Source organism: Theobroma umbraticum, unplaced genomic scaffold, assembly GCF_002168275.2.
Source record: "Theobroma umbraticum cultivar Fairchild unplaced genomic scaffold, ASM216827v3 scaffold_30.0, whole genome shotgun sequence".
Classification (NCBI taxonomy): domain Eukaryota; kingdom Viridiplantae; phylum Streptophyta; class Magnoliopsida; order Malvales; family Malvaceae; genus Theobroma; species Theobroma umbraticum.
This window is the reverse complement of record NW_018397254.1, coordinates 8,929,934-8,944,571: the sequence shown is the minus strand read 5'-3', so window position 1 is coordinate 8,944,571 and position 14,638 is coordinate 8,929,934. Positions and strand designations below refer to the sequence as shown.

Here is a 14,638-nt window from a genome sequence, read left to right as displayed (position 1 = left end):
GATTCTGCGGTTGAATGCTATGTCGAGAAACATCGATAAATCATTCCAGTAGATTCAGATTCCAATCAGGAGCCATAGATTCCAGGACAGTGATTGACCCACCATTTTCTGCAAACATTTTTTAATGACTGGATGGCAGCAGCAAATTGGAAACACATTTGCATTCACATTCTGCAATTTATTGTTTAACTGATTTACCAGCTTCCAACGTTGGTCCTTAACAAACTACTTCAATTTAGGTTGCACCTAAAAACGACCCTTTCTTCAAGGAGTATTTAGCATACTCACCTGATAACAGAGAAACATATTACATACTTGTCCACTTTGCGCATGCATGCAACTTGTCAACCAATGAGTTTCGCGTGACAATTTTTTTTCAGATGGGTGGAGTTGGAAACGTGCAGGAAGAGAAAGAAGGAACCAGAGTGCAAGCCAAAGCCAGTATGGTAACTGCTATTCTCACCCATCAGCCAAAATGCATATGGGAGCATCAGATATTATGTTTAATATGCAAGGTCATTGTCAGCAAACAAAGAACAAGTACATAAGCCAGACAAGTGGAGGCTCTAAATCAGAAATGTTTGTAAATCACTTAATATAGCACTCCAAAAGAATTAAGAATTGCTTGTTGACGTGAACTATACAACTTTACACAATATATGCTGTTGCTTAGCATCCAACTTCAAGAAAGCAAAACAGAGAGAAAGCATCAAAAAAGAGAAGAGTACAAACATCATAAAGTTGAGCTGTTCTTGGAGTTAGGGCCCCTGGCCTCTGGCAACTCGTATAACAATATGCCCCTTGAACTAATGGAACAAATTGTCTCAAACCCTTTCTGCCAAGAGCAATTGTTCAAGTTCCTCTCTACGCCTCTCCAATTCCTGCGAATAAAAAGTCAATGAGATTATGGTATTTTCTTTTTCTTTTCTTTATTTTGAAAAACAACATATTTGATGATAAAATTAATTGACAACTATGATACTTTCATACTATGGACCAGTGATGCATACAAATTCAATACTAAATTACTAATCTCCAACTAACCAAGTTGACCTGGCAGACCTACACACCTTACTTAATCACAGAATAAATGGATTGATATGGTCCTCCCTTACTCATTATGCAAAGGTGTTTATTGATAAATTTCATATTGACAATCACTTGCAATGTACCACGTGCTCTTACTGTTCATATGTCAACCCAAGAAGATTTGAATCTCAAAAGATGCATTCACTGTATGACTAGGCCTCTGTACATTGATAATAAGGCTTAGCATTGGATAAAACAATAAATAAAACCAATCATGAAGGCAAGATGTAGACCAAAGGCCTGATTTGAACTCTCATAGCTTACCTCCAGATCCTTAACTGCTTGTTCCCTTGTAATTTCCTTTTGCTGGCGTGAACGTTTGAGAAAGCCAATGCATAAGAGTCCCTGAAATTGTTGATACAATAAGGATTAAACAGAAACTCAACTCTAGTCACAGCTCTGCCACAATTTCAACACAAACTACATTCAGCAAGACGTGAAAGGGAAAACCAAACCTAATCTATAATACAAAGTTAAATCAGTCAGCCCATAGATAAGCATCATGACAGTCAACTCTCACTAGAGCACAAGATCAAAGGAAAAAGGAAAAGGTAAATTTGCAATTCAGTAATGAATTGAATCAAGAATTGTTCCAATTATGAATCAGAGTCTTGGTCAGCATCTCCTTCGACCTTCCTAGAACAATCCTTTTAAGTTACACTAGCCCAATTGAATCAAAAGCACTTAATCGATTTAGCATAGAAATTCTCAAAGCAACATAAACGTTAAGTCCGTTATCTCACCGAAAAAACATAGACTAAACCGCAGGCAAGGAGCATGTAGCTTGCTATGTTCTGAAGAAGAACAAGGTCCTTTTGGCTTTCCGAATAATCAGGAAAAGCTCTTGTCATTACTGCAACACTGAAGAGAAACAATAACGATTTTACAAAGAAGAAACAGAGAGAGATTATTCAACAAAAGATAGTAACACTATATATTACACACTCAAATTTTGGGCATAACAACAGTTATTCTCTAGTCTTAAGTGCAATCCTGTTTTCTGTCCCAGTAATACTTTGGAAAATATAGAAAAAAAAAACCAAAGAAAAATCTTACTGCACTATAAGACATACAAGATTTGAAGCATACCCCTACCAGCCCAGTACTCCAAAACCTGCACAATGTTTAGATTTAAAACAAGTTCAACGTTTGATGATTTATGTGGCTTTGAGGATATAAATTACCAAAAAAGGAAAAACGAACCTTCCAAAACTTGATTATAAAGGCCCATTCTGTCTCCGCGAGAACCACAAAGAAGGCAATTACAACCGCGTAACACCGGAATATCCCATCAAAAACCTTTTTTTTTTTGTTACATTGAAAGAAAGAAAATAAAAAGGTCAAAACTTATTAAATAGAAAGAAATGAAAAAGGAAAAGAGGGGGATGAGATTTACATACATCAGATCCATTCTTGAAAGAGCGAACAGCAGAGAGAACGTTGACGGCAATGCAAAGAATCGCAGTAAGAGAGGTTATAACGCTAAAGCACCGGCAAACCACCAGTAACGGGTCGGGCCTCGCTCTCACTCTCGTGCTCGAAGACGCTCTCGGCAGTACTCCCTCGCCCTCTGGATCTCCATTTCTCGCCATTTTTGTTTTCAGTTTATCTTTCTCTTTGATCCGAGAAAACCCTAAGAAGCCACTGAAACATTTGGCATCTCTAACAAATACGACTACGGGGAACTCTTTTTTTCCTTTTTCTTTTTTCTTTTTCTTGTTCGTTGGCGAAAGCGGGATTCTTTCGCCTGCTATTCAAAGCAAAAGGTGATCAGCTTCCATCGAAACGTGTCCGTTATCGAATTGGACTGAACCGACATGTGTCGGTTAAACCGTCTTGTTGTTGTTTTCTCGTTTAAAAAGGGGCCCACATACAAAAACAGTCCTCTGGCCGCCAGATTTAATCTGATCGAACGTTCAGTAATTTGACGGTTCATGGTTAAACTGACACCTTATCTTGCTGTCCATTATGGGTGAGTGAGTCAAGAGTCATACGTTAAGCTAATATTTTTTTATTAAGAAAGAAGATCAACTTTCTTCATATGTTATGTTTTTGAGTCATACACTCAATAAATTGTTATTTGTGTAAAGCAGATAGAGAAGGATTAAGGAAGAGAAAGAAACAATCAGAGTAGTAATAATTCAGGCATGGAGAGAAGTGAAGGAATTGAGAAAGAAAATGGAAGTGTAGAAGAGAAGCAAAGCTTTAAAGATGGATCAATTTGTGGGTATGACTCACTTCAACGCCTCTTGAGCGCAAATCTCAAACCTCAAATCTTTCAGGTCTTTCCTTTTTCAACTCTTTTTCGTTTCTGGACTGTAAATGATTTTGTTGAATTCATTGGGTTGTTTCAATCTGGTTTGACAATACAGTTTACTGACTTACAGAGGACAAAATCCAATCTTGCCAGTTATTTTAGTAGCTCATACCTTTTATGATTTGAGTATTGTGAAGTTGGTTAACAAAGAGGATGAATTGTGGTTTTGATTGGATCAATATTTGTTGAGTATTAGGAAATCCGATGCAAATTGTCAACTTTGATTAGATTGATTATTGTAATTTTGATTGATCACTCTGCTGCTGAAATGATCATCCGAATTGATGCTCGGAAGTTGTAGACTTTTACCCTGATTAACAAATAACATGTCTTTGCCTATTAAAAGTTAAAATATACTGATATTAATGCTGATAAAAGTAACAATCATTGGAATTTTGTGTTTATATGATTTATTTGCAGGAAGTCAGCCGGTTGCTTCTGGGGCTGAATTGTGGAAGACCCCTTGAAACTATTGTTCCCCCCAAATCAGCTATAGCTCTCTCTTCAAAACATGATTTTGACATCCAGGTGCGTATTTATACAGTGTTACTGTGTCATAATGGATTGGTCAATGTAGAGATTCATCATCTAGGTTATCAGTACCAGAAAATAATAGCCATAAGGTTGGCCTGACTGAAACCAAAGTGAAGGAACAATATATGTTTTAAACACTTCAGATATACAAGGCACTACCACACATTTTGAAGGGAAGTGAAGAATGTGTTAATCAGTCTTTAACAGGATTAGTTGTTCTATGTCATAGATTGTGCTGAATTTTATATTAAATCTATTTCCTCCTTTTCTTTTTCTTTTCAATATCTAATTAATGCATTTTGAAAAATGTGATTTGAATAGTTTCAACGTCTAACCTTACAACTACCAGGACTGTCTTATAGACAGTCTATTGTTTTCTTTGAAAATATGTTGATTTTCATTCAAGCTACACTTCTCTAAAGGTTGAAAATCATTCTTTTTCTCATTGCAATGTTAATCTTATACAGACCTGATCTGAGCAGACTTGAAGTTGTTATCATGGCTGTCTTTTATCATTCGATAAAAGCATATTGTAGAAGAGAACCTATTCTAAGAAGACAGTTATTTGTGCTTCCTTTTCTTATATGACTTAATCATTAACTAGTTGCTTTTTCTTGTGAATTGTTTTCAATTATACCATTTCAAATCATTTCAGGCTTTCAGCTTTTCAGCTGACAAAGAGTTGTTGAGAGAACCTCGGGTGGTAAGGGTCGGTCTTATTCAGAACTCTATAGCTCTTCCAACTACTGCTCCCTTTTTGGACCAGAAAAAAGCTATCTTCAAGAAATTGAGACCAATAATTGAAGCAGCAGGTGCTTCAGGTGTCAACATACTATGCTTGCAGGTATTATCAAAAAAATTTTTGATTGATGCTTAATTATTCTGAAAGGCCCAATTAACTTCTCATATGATATAAGTTCAGGAAGCATGGATGATGCCGTTTGCCTTCTGTACCCGGGAAAAGAGGTGGTGTGAATTTGCAGAGCCTGATAATGGGGAATCTACACAATTTCTTCAGGAATTTGCATGCAAGTACAACATGGTCATTATAAACCCAATTCTTGAGAGGGATGTAAATCATGGGGAGACTCTCTGGAATACTGCTATTATAATTGGAAATCATGGCAACATAATAGGCAAACATCGTAAGGTAAATGCAGTTGTTTATCTGTGTTTCAGTTTACATTATTGTTTGAGTTTTTTGTTAATTTTGCATAAATGACTATGGCTTCTTGCAGAACCATATTCCGAGAGTTGGGGACTTTAATGAGAGCACGTATTATATGGAAGGAAATACTGGGCATCCTGTGTTTGAGACTACTTATGGGAAGATTGCTGTTAATATATGTTATGGAAGGCACCATCCTTTGAATTGGCTAGCTTTTGGTTTGAATGGTGCAGAGATTGTTTTCAACCCATCAGCCACAGTAGGTGAACTTAGCGAACCAATGTGGCCCATAGAGGTTATTCTTTACCCCATTTCATATTTCATTCCCACACAATGTATCTTTCTTATCAAATTCTTGAATATTCGTTCTGGTTCTTTTACAGATTTAGATTAGGCTTCCATTGAGATTAAAATCCACCATGAGACTGTTTGTCTAATTATGAATTTTTTATAAAAAAGAGCCATAATTTATAGAATGCTAAGTTATCAAAAGATTTCATGTGATACTGATCCAGTAAACAATCATTTATATAATATTGTTAATTGCATATGGCGTATTAACATTGATGTTAGCCTTATTTTAGTTAATACCTACCACTACACTGTCTTCTACAAGTCATTTGACATGTTATTCATTTTGGACAGGCACGTAATGCTGCAATAGCAAATAGTTACTTTGTTGGGTCAATCAATCGTGTAGGGACTGAGATATTCCCTAACCCCTTCACTTCAGGGGATGGGAAGCCACAACATCCAGATTTTGGGCATTTCTATGGATCTAGTCATTTTTCAGCACCAGATGCTTCCTGCACACCATCACTCTCCCGTTATAAGGACGGGCTGCTGATCTCAGACATGGATCTTAACCTCTGTAGGCAATTGAAAGACAAATGGGGGTTCAGAATGACTGCACGATATGAGTTATATGCAGACATACTTGCCCGTTATCTGAAACCAGACTTTGAACCGCAAGTCATCCCTGATCCCTTATTGCATAAGAAGTCTTCTTAAGTTCTAGGTACTAGTTTCAGCTCCAATCTGAAGGGAATAAATGGAGGTGAAAATGGAAACTGTATTCAAACAACATATGTAATCGTCAGCGCAGAATAAGCTCCTGGTGTTTATGTTTGTAATTACCTGTGCTATTTTGCGTCTTCAATGGATTTAGCAATTTCTGACTGCTCAATTAGCTTCCTTTTTGTTAAGATGAAGAACCAAGGAATCTAGGTCTCCACATTTGGTGAGAAATATAAGGATGAAGTGGAAACGACACTAATCAGAAGAGGAGTGCATTCGAATTGCGATTGGCAAGACCATGCTATGATTGAGTGATAGTCCTGGGCATTCATTTCGAAGGTTGTTCTTTTCTTTCCAGTGTCTTGTTCCCATTTCCTTCTCACCACCATTATTCTTGTTCTTGCTTTGTATGGCGTTTGAGGAGATGATTCTGAGAAATAATCTTGGCGTGCAAGTGGTACGAATAATGCACAGCAACTTTGATTCAAGTATCTTAGCTAGGACACAGTACACAGCCAAAGAATAAATTTTACAGTTTTAACATGATTGTTTTTTTTTTTTTGGTAGAATTAACTGGAAAAATTTACATCAAATGAGGGGCAGACAGTAGTCCTTGTGCCTCAGAAGGAGAAAGCGGAAAGAACACCCGATTTAGACGACGCAAGGAGTCCTAAACTCCAACGGTGGATCTAGCTTAAGCTATATGAAGGACTGTGAGAGGATCCATAGCCAAAATTTTTACCAAGAAGAAAAAGGACAATATTTATGTCCCCCATCGATCAACCTACCATTTCCTGTATCGGGCTCAAATCGGACAACTAGATTCCAGCAATAATGATCCGTATACGGTAAAACATTTGGAAAATATGTTCCCCAAACTTTGGATTTATACGTCACATCAACCTTCAAACTGAAACGAACCATTCCAGTTTCCCGATCCTTGCTCAGCTCATCAAGAACAGAATATTCAATCTTTTGCTGCTCAATTTTCTCTCCTGTGGTTGCAAACTTCATGTGCGCAGTCTTCCTCTCCTTAAATCCTAAGACGAAAGGCTTCGCGGAAGCCACAGAAAGCACATTAAGCGCCTTAATATCCTTGAAGTAGATGGTACCTGTAACACTAGAGTAATCGTATTCATGGTGATGTAGGGAGTTCCGAAATGCAAAGTCAGCATTCCATGTGCCTGCCAGTTTTGTGTCGGAGATGCTGAAGTTTGACACCGAGAATGTGGCAGGATTTAGCATGGGTCCTCCTGGAGGAGTGCTAAGCATATGCACAATGATAAGCAGATTTGGCAGCGTGAGAATCACTAACAGGAAGCCAAAGAAAAAGTCTTTGGGGCCAAGCGTTTTAGGTTCGTCAGCCTCTAGGGGATTGGAATCGGAGTATGGGTCCGAGGCATCCTGGGGCAGGGGAGAAAATTCGCAAGGGTAGTTCTTCGCGGAGCCATAACCCTTGTCAGCGTCTGATCGAACCCAACTTAGAGAAGACATTCTCAGAGAAAGAAAAGAGAAAGGATGATTTGGTGATGATGATGAACCTAAGGGCTGTAGACAACACATTAACATAAATACAGGATGGGACAGAAAATCAAGCTCAAATAACCATAATGTGTTGTTCTTCACAAGCTTTTAGGCTAATAATATAATATATATATGGATTAAGAAGCAGTCTCAACGACTTGTCATAATCTGTTTCTTAATTAGCATCACAAATGTTTTTAACAAAAAAAACCTAATTAACCAATTAACCAAATGACAATTTTCCATATTCTAAAAAAGCTTGTAAAGGTGCTAAAACAGGGAATAAAGCAAACCGCCAAGTACAACTATACTCCCTTTTCCCAAATGCCCAAAGGACAATAGAATGCGTCTTGTCTTTTTGCGACGCTCTGTATAAACCCAATTGTTTATGTGATGGAATAAGGCTATGTGTAGTCTTATGCTAAGAAGTTAGTTGAGCAAATATTCAACTCCTTAATGATAGTAGTTTACAGCCCGTGAAATGAGGGGTGCAAAGGGTCCTTCAGAATTACCTGAAGCAGTTCAATCATCCACTGAATGAAGCTTTTTTCCTGCTTGATCATGTCCTTTGTTTTTTGGGATAAGTAGGATTTATCATCCAAAAAGCAGCAAAGCTGCTACAAAATAATCATGGGCAATTTTTTGTTCTCTTTGGGAAGCCAATTTTTTAATGAGCTTTTGAATCTCCATCACTCCTTTTATGGCATAGCTGATTTAGTTATAGGCTTTACTGATTGTTATGAATCATAGACTGCAGAACTTATGGCAGGGGGAGGCGCTGCTTTTGGAACCGAACCAAGAGTCCTGTTTTATTTCCTTCTTTCTTCATCTTTTTCCTTTTTGGGGCATTAAGATTAAGTGTCCGCTTGAAGTAAGATATATGTTGGGTCGGGTATATTTGCTATTGCTTTTTGTCCGAATGTAAATAAAAATTCTATTTGCTTGATCATTCGTTACATTTTAAAAAATTTACATGAAAATGTTCAATGATATATTTGACAATTACCATTGACATTCCATTAATAATTATAATAACAAAAAAATCCACTAAAAAAAAATGAAAAATATAATACATTCAATAGCAATTTACAGCCTTGGCATCAATTAACCTCCCTTTCCCTGTGGCCCTGTCAACCCCGGCCATTAAATCCCAGCAGTACCTATTAATTCTATTATGATCCGCACCTGACCACAATTCTCCCCATTTCTGAAATGTAGCCTGAAATTCTATCTCCAAGGAGAAATGCAGTACTCCATTTTCTAGTTCCTTACCTATTTCCTGAATGACTTGCTCTTCCATAACCGGTTGGTCAGCTTCCCATCCTGTATTTGCAAACTCTAAGTGCACCCTAGAGCCTTCCTTCTGCTGCACGTAAAGTGTCATCGCATTAACATTTGCAAGCAAATTGCTTGCACACGTATCATTGACTTGCTTATAATAGATGGAACCCGCGAAGAGATCGTAGTATGTAACCTCTGCATCATCCCCGAAGGAATGCCCAAACGTGATGTTAACATCCCAAACACCTACCAACTTGGAGTTCAGGATATTAAGGTTAGATATAGTTAATGAGTTGGCATCCAGAACAGGAGATGGATATGTGAAACTAATGTCAATGGCTCGCCGGTATCCTCCGTAAAAAAGAATTCCCATACAGGCTAGCAGTCCCGCATAACGGATGATCTCCTTGAACAACCTGGTTGCTGAACCATTGGAGTGTGGAGGATAGGGCTGGGGCGAATTTTCTTCAGCTTGTGAAGAAATGGGTTCGTCTTGTATAGTAACTGCACAAGATTCCTGGGGCAATGGTGAAAAAGCATAAGGGAGGTCACCTTTTGCTAGATTGAACTGCTTCTTAGCTGAAGAAAACATTTTCCTTTCAAGCAAAAAGGAATTTCCCTGAGCCAGAAACCGAAGAGAGAAGAGGGACTACGAAATGTACAACAGCACGAAACCATGTATATAATGGACGCGAAACTGAAACAAAATTATCTAATCTTTTCACAGCATTAACCATTTAGAAACCCAAACAGTAAACTGTTCAAATCAGTTCAAACTAAACTAGTTTGGAAACTAATTATGCTATATAAACAATGTTATTTTCCCTTTTTTCAAAGCATTGATGTGTTATACCAGCTTTGCAACCTTGTAACTGTATAAAACCTTCATCAAATGGATTGTTATGTACTGTAGAAAATGTTTTGAAAAGATATGAATAAGATTTCACCCTCTTCTTAACTTGTAATTTATGCTGCCTTCGTCACAGATTTCTAACAACTTTATTTCTTAATCTCTCCTCTGTTCTACCCAAATTGTTACATTTTCGCACCAAATAGCACATGCACTTATCTTTCTCTTTCAATGAATTCCTTTTTGGTTAAAATCTTTAACTGTATTCAGCATTACAAGAAATCAAAAGGACTTGAGGGAGATTCGTTTAGGCCTTTTATTTTATTAGGTTTACTTCTAATGAAGTTTATATTAGGTATTTTGCAATATATTAGGGTTTTGGATTTTAGTTATAAATATTTATACGGGTTAATTAGTTCAAGTAGTGAATATAAAAGTCCATTTCTTTGTCATCTAGGATTCAATCATTGTAGGGAGCTTTTCCGAAGTAGAGTTTTGAATTTTCCATGGCAATGTGGGGATGTCCGCCATTAAAATCATTCAAAAAGGAGATTAAATCCAAACAAAACTTGAAATACTTAAAACTGTATTATTAAATAGAAAAACATGTTAAATGAGATTAAGTCCGGACAAAACTTGAAATGCTTATGTGATTTTAGTTTTGATTAGGTTTTAAATGATTAATATGTGAGATTTTCTCCCTCTATTGATTTTCAAAATTTAGAAAAACTTACGCTATCAATCCATCTTTTTCTTCTTAAAAAGAATTCTTCATCTGTCAAAAAAATTCCAATTAAATTTGTTCAAGAAATAAATTGAAACTCGAAAAAGCCAGCCAAAAAAATAATTGAAGGTCATTATTAATGGTTATCTTAATATCATTGGCAGTTTTCTACAAAGTCGACCAAATATTCATCCGAAATTTGTTTCCTTTCAAATAAATCAAATCAGGAATGCCTTGCAAGACTTCAATAAAAAGAAAACATCTTTTAATTTACAGAGGGATTAATTAATGTCAAATTTTCAAATCTTCGTTTTAATTGTTAGCTAACTCTTATATTGAAATTTAGAAATTCAAATATGAACTTGGGGTTTTGGTTTCATATATTGGTGGAATATTACTTATTGGCAGTGGCAATTTCTAGCTTACTAGATTTGAACATCCACGGACATTATCCAAATTTTGGGAAACATGTGGTTTTCACCTTAAGCAATCAAAGTATTATCGACTGGGAAAAAGCAATTGAACCATTCATTCATAGTCAATTTCATTGATAGCATTTCATAGGCCTACTAAGAATCAATTTCCCCATTCCTGTCTCAGGAATCACCCCAACCAGTAAATTCCAACAATATGAATCCGGCATCCCCAAAAGATTATTTTTCCAGAATGATCCCCATTTCTTGTATGTAACCCATACATCTAACCTCATACTTATATGCAACATTCCACGTTCGATTTTCTTACCAATTTCATCAACAACTTCTTTTCCTACAATGGGTTGGTTGCCTTCCCAGCCGGTATTCCCAAATTTCACATGAACCCTTTTGTGTTCCTTAGCTCGTAAGCTAAAAGGCTCAATGGAAACTGTTGAAAGCTCATCCTCATTCTCATTATAAAAGAGGTAACCCTTAATGTAATCATAGTAAATCCTCGTGTTACATTCTCGATCATTCCCGGATGTCAAGTTGGAGACGCAGTTTTGGCATCCGAATGTGAAATCTGCTTCCCAATTGGCTGCCAGTCTTGAGTTGAAGATGGTGAAGTTGGATATGGAAAATGAGTTTGGATGGAACACTACAGCAGGTGGAGGAAGACTAAATGTTAAGATTATGTACGAAATGGCTAACGTAAGGAATGCGAGTTTCGCGTATTTAGCGTAGATGTTCTCGGGTTCATTGGCTGGTGAAGGATAAAACTCGGAGGAGATTTCATCGGCAAGCTGGAGTCCTGGAGGAGAAAAAGTGTAAGCGTAGGCACCTTCGGCAGGAGGCATGTTTATTGGAAGGGAGGGTTCAGAATCTTCCTGGGGCAGGGGTGAAAAGGCATAAAGGTGGTCATCCTTTACAGTTTTTGATTGAGCCTCGGATGGAGAAGACATTTTTTGTTTTTACTCTCTATTCTTTCCTTAAGAGAGAAAATTTTAGATGACAAAACTTGTTCTTGATGCTAATATATAGTAATGAGTCTAATGACGTTTGCTTCATTTAATTTTCAGCTTCTAACCATCTTTCGTCTGCCAAACATTGTTTGGTAACAGAAATAGTGTTTGAACTGATTAATGTTAAACCCATAAATTCTTCTTATCCCACAACAGTCTCAACGTTCAAACAGAAAAGTGTCTGTCCTACACCCGAACCAAGTGATTTTAGCACTCACAATTTAGTTCAACATGTTTGGTGGATGATGTCTCAACTTAACTGTGTAAGATAAAGAAGCGTATGTTCCAAACGACAGAGATTTACCGATACAAACAGTGCTAAGCTAAACATGAAACATGAAAAGCTTTATGATCAATCAACAAATCTACATAGAACAGTGTAATTTTATTAAATGGCTTGAGGGAGTCTATACCATCAATATGAATTTTTATTGAAAATTATTTTAATAAAAGCATTATCAGCTTATAATGCATGCAATCTGGTAACAAGAAAACGGAAAACAAGAAAAACCAGTGGATCAAAATGGGAAACTGAGAGAACAAATTGACAACCATTTGGCAGCTTCATGAAGAAATCATAGCAAAATAATGTAATGATTAGATAACTATTCATCTCAAACTGGTGAATATGTAATAAGTGGGGCTTCAATAAAACTTTCTTTGTTCTTTAGTGATCAACTTTCTGCTGAATCACTGATTTTCATTTAGAAAGCAAAAGAGAGAAGAACCGGACTGTTGCATTGTTATCATAAGAAAGGAAATCGTCATATCTTCCTCTTCTTCATTTTAATAAATTGAGAAATGTCAAATGTAATGGTTGCAAACATTTGTTAATGAGTTGCAGACATTCTGAATTTGATGAAACACCATGCTGTTAGAATCATAAATTCAGAACACAAGGTGCGGATTTCATTAGTTAATGAAACTGGTTTTCATCGATTGAAGAACAGTGCCTACGGATGCATCGGATTAACATCATACTTCTGCTTAATTAACAACCTAATTGTATGATTCTCATTATACACATCATAAAGCCATAGGGGAGATGATCTTTTTCCAATATAATTGAGACTGTGCTGGATACGACGGCATGCACTGCCATATTCTGATGGTATACACAGGATTCTATGGCACTTGTTAATTAGATGTTTATCCTCGGGGATGTCCCAACTCCAAACACTACTATTGTTGTTGCAATGAACAGAAGTTGTTTTAACTGTTAGTTTTACGAAGAGCATGTTTTATCATACACCACAAAAGGGTAAGTATAACCGTTCATGGTTACACAAGCCATCCAGTTAATGAAATTTAGGGAAAATGCATGTGCAATAACCTAATAATCTTTTTATAATATAGCGTTACAAACTCCTTTGCTGGAAAATAACTTAATTTTCTTCCCCTTTTTATAGTTCTTTTGTTTTTTTTTTTTTATGGAGAGCATGTAGCTAATGTTGCTTCAGATAAGGTGGTCAGCATATCATGCAGGAGCAGTGTCTTTTCAAATGCATGTAGAGATATTTGAGTAGTTCTGGCGTTCTTCTTGTTCACCTAGGGACCATTGATGATTTCTTTTTTATATGTTGACTCCACTGCATCTACATTCAAGTGATTCAGTGTGTGCTTTTTTTTTCCTTAATATTTGTCAAATAGAAAAGGATAAAAAAATCGGTGGGTGAGAAATTTGGAAGTATATATACTTCTCTGCTTGGGATTCCATACAAGGTCACACACATATAGACCCATATATAACTATGCAAGCAGGCATGTGGGTATACATGTAGTAGATATTTGATTTGGGTTATTAATTTATTATTTTTATAAAAATTATTTTATATAAAGTATAATGTTGTACAGAGAATAATAATAAGAAAAAAAAAACGAGTAGAACAACTATATCACAAAAATAATAATGAAAGTAGCTTAAACCAAATGGTAGGATTAACTATATCACAAAAGTTGTATGTCAAAATGTCCAGAACAATTTGATTTAATGATTTAAATAAAGAAGTAATTAAAAAATCTTTTTCTTAATACTTTTTATAAAATATAAATATTTCTCTATCTTATCTTATTTTCTCATACCTTTTCTCTCATATAACTTTCTCTGCTAACTATACTAATAATGATCTTATATTAAAAAAACCAACTACTTCAATAATCACGCAATGGGATCAAAAACGGTTATTAATTATGTAAAATGAATCTCTTTTTAGTGCTATTATTTATTAATTGCATTAAAACATATTCTTAAGTAATAATTTTTTCTTCCTCTCTATTTAATGTTTTGACAATTCATTTTGACAGAACAAGATTTTTTCTATAGAGGTAGATACACTTTCACTCTTGGCTTTATCTCTAAATATTTTCTCTCAAATTCTCTAATACTTAATTTTTTTTTATTCTCAACGTTAGTTCGTCACTTATTTATTTTTTCATTTATCACAGTATTCAGTACTTTAAGTGCTATTTCAATTTTTTTCTCTATCAATTTCAAAATCATCTTTTTGTTTATTTGTGACTGTTCTTCTTTCCCTATCACAAAAACTCCCTCTACATATGAATATAGGAAAAGAAAGATAAAGATTATTTGATCTGTTTTTTATTTAAATATACAATGAAAGAGTGATTAATTTGAAAAGAAAAAAACAAAAAGAAACCCATAAGCTTGAATCAATCCTGATCAATCACCGAGCAAC

General features: G+C 35.8%; 2 protein-coding genes across 4 annotated transcripts; one reads left to right on the top strand and one right to left on the bottom strand.

Moving 5' to 3' along the window:
* Positions 1 to 567: 567 nt before the first annotated feature.
* LOC110415999 (vacuole protein) lies at positions 568 to 2,828 on the bottom strand. Its single transcript, XM_021427820.2, has 6 exons — positions 2,490 to 2,828; positions 2,293 to 2,388; positions 2,163 to 2,203; positions 1,833 to 1,950; positions 1,354 to 1,434; positions 568 to 881 (listed from the first exon to the last, which is right to left on the bottom strand). The coding sequence occupies exons 1-6, from the start codon at positions 2,679 to 2,681 to the stop codon at positions 825 to 827; spliced, it is 585 nt and encodes a 194-aa protein (XP_021283495.1). The 5' UTR covers positions 2,682 to 2,828; the 3' UTR covers positions 568 to 824.
* Positions 2,829 to 2,941: 113 nt separating this feature from the next.
* BETA-UP (beta-ureidopropionase) lies at positions 2,942 to 6,613 on the top strand. 3 transcript variants are annotated; one of them, XM_021427803.2, is made up of 7 exons: positions 2,942 to 3,061; positions 3,183 to 3,371; positions 3,827 to 3,934; positions 4,596 to 4,784; positions 4,863 to 5,090; positions 5,179 to 5,403; positions 5,754 to 6,613. In XM_021427803.2, exons 2-7 carry the CDS (start codon positions 3,237 to 3,239, stop codon positions 6,117 to 6,119), a joined length of 1,251 nt encoding a protein of 416 aa, XP_021283478.1. In that variant the 5' UTR covers positions 2,942 to 3,061; positions 3,183 to 3,236; the 3' UTR covers positions 6,120 to 6,613. The 3 variants fall into 3 exon arrangements, with proteins under 3 accessions (XP_021283478.1, XP_021283484.1, XP_021283470.1); XM_021427809.2 differs by having other exon boundaries at positions 2,972 to 3,065; XM_021427795.2 differs by lacking the exon at positions 2,942 to 3,061 and having other exon boundaries at positions 3,072 to 3,371.
* Positions 6,614 to 14,638: the final 8,025 nt, after the last annotated feature.